The sequence below is a fragment of the Dermacentor silvarum genome, chromosome 11 (assembly GCF_013339745.2).
Source record: "Dermacentor silvarum isolate Dsil-2018 chromosome 11, BIME_Dsil_1.4, whole genome shotgun sequence".
Taxonomy (NCBI): Eukaryota; Metazoa; Arthropoda; class Arachnida; order Ixodida; family Ixodidae; genus Dermacentor; species Dermacentor silvarum.
Window position 1 is genome coordinate 97616776 of NC_051164.1, and position 6071 is coordinate 97622846.

At 43.4% G+C, this 6071-nt stretch overlaps 1 protein-coding gene and 1 long non-coding RNA gene across 2 annotated transcripts in view; one reads left to right on the top strand and one right to left on the bottom strand.

Moving 5' to 3' along the window:
• Positions 1 to 467, bottom strand: part of LOC119433607 (dihydropyrimidinase) — a 55852-nt gene extending 55385 nt beyond the window's left edge. The window contains exon 1 of the mRNA XM_037700862.2: positions 175 to 467. Coding sequence (XP_037556790.1) covers positions 175 to 177 — 3 coding nt within the window. The 5' untranslated portion in view covers positions 178 to 467. The remainder of the gene's footprint in view (positions 1 to 174) is intronic.
• Positions 1 to 3620, top strand: part of LOC125941576 (uncharacterized) — a 57275-nt gene extending 53655 nt beyond the window's left edge. Inside the window, exon 4 of the long non-coding RNA XR_007464454.1 lies at positions 3505 to 3620. This is a non-coding gene — a long non-coding RNA (uncharacterized LOC125941576). The remainder of the gene's footprint in view (positions 1 to 3504) is intronic.
• Positions 3621 to 6071: the final 2451 nt, after the last annotated feature.

The window sequence follows — 6071 nt, forward strand, 5'->3', positions numbered from 1 at the left end:
CCCGGTCCAGCGATCAATTGACGGCGCGGCGTCTGGCGCGGAGACTGCAAAAAAATTCGTATATTGAAGCGGGGAAAAGCCACCAGAAACAGCGCAACGTCGCTAACCGGCGCGATAGACCGCGCGCCGACGGTTGAAGGAGAAATGCAACCCCGCGCGGCCGCCTAGACTCACCATGATGCCGCCGTGTCGCCTTCCCGGGCCGGGTCAGTTGTTGGAGGGAGGCGAAAAAAGAAACAAAATGCGCTCTCGGAAATCCTTGCAACGCCGGCTCTGTTTGACGCCGAGTGTCCTTTGCGAAGATTCGGATTCCTCAAGTCGATGCGGTCGCCACAACACACACGGGAGAGCGAAAACTTTGTGCCGATCGCTTTGGCAGCTGCTGTCAAAACGCGCCGAATCCGCACGTTGAATGAAGCTGAGCTTCCCGGCGCGCCGTGCCTTTTTTTCCGGGCTACTGCTGCTCCTGCGCGGTCGGCTTCGCCGCCGGGGTGCGGCTGCTCAGTGTTGCCGGTTGGAATGTTGTTCTCTGCTAAAGTGGGAAAAAAACGTTGAGATCGAAACCGAAACCGGCTTTATTCCTCGCAAATCGAGGCGGGTAATAGCTGCGTTGAATTATAGTAGGACACAACTTAAAAAAAAAAAAAAAAAAAAAAAAAACAGCAGTTGGCAACAAAGGCACACGGACCTCGCGGAGTTATGTTACTCCGCCAGCCAATCACAGAAGCAAACAAAATCGTCGTCATGCGACATTTTCAAAACGTCGTCGTACTTGATACGACTGTACTTGTCGTATATACTTGTACGTTCCGACTATAATAGACGAGTGAAAACGTATAAAATTATGCGCTTATAATTTTATTTTTGTGGTTAGCGCCTTATTTGGGTAACAGGTGAAAGTCTGGAGCACGAACTATTTACTGCCTCAAGGAGGAACAGTGGCTGGCGGTTATGAGGTCGTGGGCGGGGCTTCACTGCAGACTTGAGTTGTATCCGACTATAGTTGGTGAACTGTTCCGGCGGAATTCAAATACGAACTTCTTTAAAGAAGTTTGCACAGCGGAAAAAGAACTGTTTCTTACCCTTTAGGCATTTCGAAGGCGTTGCAAAGGGTAATTTTGAATTTCCGCCTCACCGATCTCCTTAGTTCCTTAGCTGGTCTTCAACAACCGAAAAATGGTTAGTTTCTTTCCCAACTATATACAAAGAAATTCGTAAAATACCTTAAAATCTGTTAGAAAAGAAAAAAAAAAACACGGCAGAGTTTTCCGAATTTGCAGAACCACCGACCCAAGTCGAAACCTTCGGGACGCACTTCCTATACGCCTGGAAAAACGGTCGAAAACTAGTATGTAGTAACTATTCGCAAAGATTCTAACCTACACACTTTAAACTTTCGTTGCACATAACCTACCGCGCCCCGTACCCCCTGCCCCATCCTCTGTAAATGCAAATTGGCTGCCACATTTGCCTCTCCCAGGGCATTTGGGGAACATTCTACGCATTTCATATAGTGCATCTAAACAGGCGGAAAAAGAGTGTTAGCAATTTTCATGTAACCCCTGTAATTAGCCTTCGCACTTCACGCACGTATCATCGCAAGTTCTTATCGCTTCCGGGGGAACAATTCTTTCAGCATCGGGAGCATCATCTTTCCTCTCTTTTTGCCGGATTCTAATTTAAAGAGATTATTAAGGTGAGCTATTTTGTAAATTACCTTTCTAAAATACCAGAAATAGTTCACTGTTACCGGGTGGAAAAAGCCTCGATACGTCAGAAGAAAAAAAATAAGCAATACCAAAACACCTATGGCGAAGCCGCCTTGAAGTTTCCGTACCAGCTCGCCCGTGACGTCACAGATTTTCGAGACGTCTGCTTGGGCGCAGCTAATTTTTTTTTATCGGTAAAGATGTAGGCTAATACATTGTACTTTAAAAGCCGAATACTGAGCTTTAGCAATTCACCGAGAACCTTTATAGACTCGCTACGATCCAAAGACGAAAAGATGCCTTAAAATTCGTAACGTCCCACTGACGTACAGGCGCTGGGGTTCTCGGCACACGAAAAAAAAAAAAAAGAAAGAAAAAATAAAGCACGGAATTTTGGATTTGAATTTTCAATTCTCATATTAAACCTCTTGCTGCGAAATTAACAAACATTGCGTTTTGAAAGAACACTATATCAGTGTAATTGATTTATTCTTTCTCTTTAGTGTACCTTTAACTTATCTGCGCAGAAAATTCTGCCCAGGCTGCGCTATGCAGGCGAGGCTTCCTCGCAGTAACGAAGCCAGTGCGGCGTAGCACGCACAGGAGGGTTAAGTAAATGTTGTACGGTGTTGTTACCAAGTAAATGTTGTACATGTTACCAGGTAAGTAATAGCACCAGGAGTCATGTCGAACGATCCGGACCATAAAATGCTGTCTTGCTGCGAGATTTGAGCAAGAACAGGGCAGCGGTAAGCGGAAAATATTTTAATGATTTGCAGGGAACAACGCAGATTTCTGTAAAGCGGCTCGATCCCGTATAGGCACTGTGATCAGAGACCCATGAGATGGCCCATCCTCTTCTGATACTATATTTATTTTATACTAAGTCACCTTGAACCTGTGACCTAAAGCGCCTTGCTTAGATAGACCGTCCGAATGAACTGAATTGCGCAACCTCCAACGTCTCCCTCCTCTAGATACTGACAAAAGGCGCGTTTCTGCGTGGACCGCGGTAACGCGAAACTGTTGGCGCCCGATAAGCCAGGCGCTGCTATCCGTTTCGCTATACGGCCGGGTAACAGTTTTGCGTAGACCGTGCCGAATTCTGTGCAGCGCCGCATATAACTTGGGAAGGAATTTCAATCTGTATGTGACACAGAGTAGCAGTCGTGCTCTGCTATAGCAGCCACGTTGCAATCAAATTTCTCGACCTGGTGTATAAGAAACGTGTAGGTGCATATGTGGGTCGATGGATTGACGAACAGATGGACGGACGGACGGGGCAGGGCCGGGCAGGCAATAAATGCAAGGCAGGCAAGGCAGGCTAGGGCAGGACAGACAATAATTGCAAGGCAGACAAGGCAGGGGCAGGGCAATCAATAAATGCAAAGGCAGGGCAATGCAGGCAATGCAGATAACAAAGTCAAGGCAGGTAAGGGAGAGCAGGGCACGACAGTTCCTAGCAGGGCAGGACAGGGCAGGACAGGGCAGGACAGGGCAGGACAGGGCAGGCAGGCTTACGGACAAACGGGCGAGTGTGACGGGACTTACGCCGGAAGGCAACACAACGGTTGTGAGAGACACCGGAGTGGAGTGCTGATTATTTTAATATTATCTCGGGGTTCCTTTAATTGGCTCCTAATGCTTGCTGCGCGAACGATTTTGCATTCAGCACGACGTTTCATTGAGTGCACAGCGCTGCAGCTTATTACGTGCCATCGTGCCTAAATTACCCTCGCGCTCTTACCAGTGGCGTTCTGACATTTCACGTGGGACGATGACATTTTCGCTCCAGGTCGACGATTAATGGACACCGCGTCGCACGCAAGCCCGTGTCGAGAGCCGACGTGAGAATCGGAGCGCGAAGGCAGGCACCGTCGCCCACGTCTTGGATGGACACTTTTCAAAACCTTGTAAGTAGATTGGTTTTCTCGTGCTGTATGCAATGTTCACCGTTAAAACGGCAGTTAAATGTCAAAGGTGTGTTGTAGCTACTATATGAAAAGTAATTTCCTGAATTGTACGTGTACAGGTGTTGCGAGGGAAATCGCAGTATACCAGCGAACGTATGCTAGAGATGGATAATATTCAGGTCGCCATGTTTCGGGCATAATGTATTGCAGGAGAAAAACGCATTGTTGCTTATGAAAGGGGTTTTATCAAAGGGAGAAAATGGTTTAAATCAAGTCGTTTGATGACAGGAAAAAAAAAAGACATCTAGCGGTAGTTCACCATTCAGTTTCGTTTGATTGCGTGTGTGTTGCGCGCGCGCGCGTGTGTGTGTGTTCGTGTGTGTGGTGAATATATCTTTCAGAATGAAAGGTCCACGTTATATTTGTTCAGCAAATAATAAAGATTTCGAATACGAGTCGAATCGCCGTTGCTATTACCTTACTTAGTATTACTTGCTTGTTTTTTTTTAATTTTCAACTGTGTATATGTCTAATTGTAATACGCTGTCTGTCAATGTGTTGCTTTTCTCTTAACTAAGCGCTGTTACCACTTCGTGATATTACGCGGCTGTGAACCAGTTAAGCTGTTCTAAAGCAGGTTTTATTCAGTATTTTTTTGTACTTTACTATACTGAAAAAATAACTTATATTGTATTTGTATTCGTTTAGCAAGAATTTGATACAGACAAACCTCGCTATAACGAAACGTGACATAACGAAATAATGGATATAACGAAGTAAGTGAAATTCCCATTGAAGTCTCCATAAAGATCAGTATTTCAGTACATGTTTTTATGTATATAACAAAGTTTTTCGAGGTCCTCTTCAAATTCGTTATAAGGAGGTTTTACTGAATTTGATATTTCCGCTTATTTTATGTAGCTGAACGTCCGGAGAAGTACAATTAGATAATGCTCGCCTTAGGCAAATTGCTAGTGGAAGTCGGGGCTGTATATAGTCGTGATTCTAAATGCGTTCTGCTTTCTTTTAAGCCAACTCAACCAGAAATACTCCATGACGCGCAATGTTGTGTAGTTTTACAACTATAACACTACGATGAAAATGAAGGCGGTTTCGGTGATGCATTGTGGCTAGTCAAACTGATACTTGAAGCAATAACCGTACGATATGATGTCACCTTTTTCTGTGTTCGTCGTGTGAACGCTACGGTTATTGCTTTAAGAGAAACGTTTAGCTCGAGACGAACTCTCCAATGCCGCATATTCAAATACTTCTAAAACACATAAATACTTTTGTGAGACATCTACTGAAGCGATTTGATTGAAATTTATGTCGCTTGAAAGAGGAAGGTAAATGATAGTGACTGTAGCAAGCTGAATTTAGATTTCGGTCCTGGAATGTTTTATTAGAATTGCCGAAAATTGGTAAGTGTGAGCAAAATAGAAGCACGAACTGTACAAATCCCTAACTATGCATCAAAAACAATTATCGCATTTTTGTAAGCTGCTTAGATTAGAGCATCTAAAGTGGGAAAAATTGGTTTACGAATGTACACCGTATGTGCATTTTTTAGAATGTTTACAAGGGTTTTTCAAAAGTCATTCTCTCAAATTAGTGGTCTATTTCAGAGTGGTTTATAATATCTCAACTTTATCCACTTTAGATGTATTATTTAGTGCAGTTTACAGAATTGTGATATCATTTTTCATTGTTAAGTTACAATGTTGTAAACTTGATAGTTTTCAACGATTTTTATCAAACAATTGGCAGCCTAAATGGAAATTCATTCCCTACAGCCAGTAGATTTCAACCTTTTTTTTCTAAATGCCACAAACCTCGAGGAGAATTGGCTCACAAATGAAAAATTCAATGAGTATAAATAACAAAATTTTGTAAAAAGAACAAGAAACGTATTTGACTAGAAAATATAGTGAAAATTTAAAAACTAATAAATAAAAGAAGACGTGATGAGACTCTTGAGAGGGACAACTCCTACCAACGTAACCGACTAGACGCTTCTACAGACTTATGAAGTGCATTGCATATTGCCCTGTGACTACGGTCAAACTGCACAGCTCCAAATGATAACAAATTTGGAACATTCATCGAAAACTCAAGATGACGGAGCTGATTCGAGGAAAATTTTACGCCGGAAGGCCATCTTCGTCATTTTTAATTGTATGTAACTGGGACGCATGTGGTGTAAGAGCGGCATTTTCTATAGAATGCGTGGCATTCGAGCAAAGTTTGACTCACATGTCTGCTGTAGGGCTTGACCAGCACGCGCAAAACCAGGTGGTAGGCGCACGGGTTGTGCGGTGTAGCTTTATATACGTTTATGAAAATTTTGTTGCCAAAATATTACGTGTCACTGTTGGCATATTGCAGTGAAAACAAATCGCGTGTTTCGACATGTAATTGAGGTAAGTATGAAGACCTCTTGAATGTT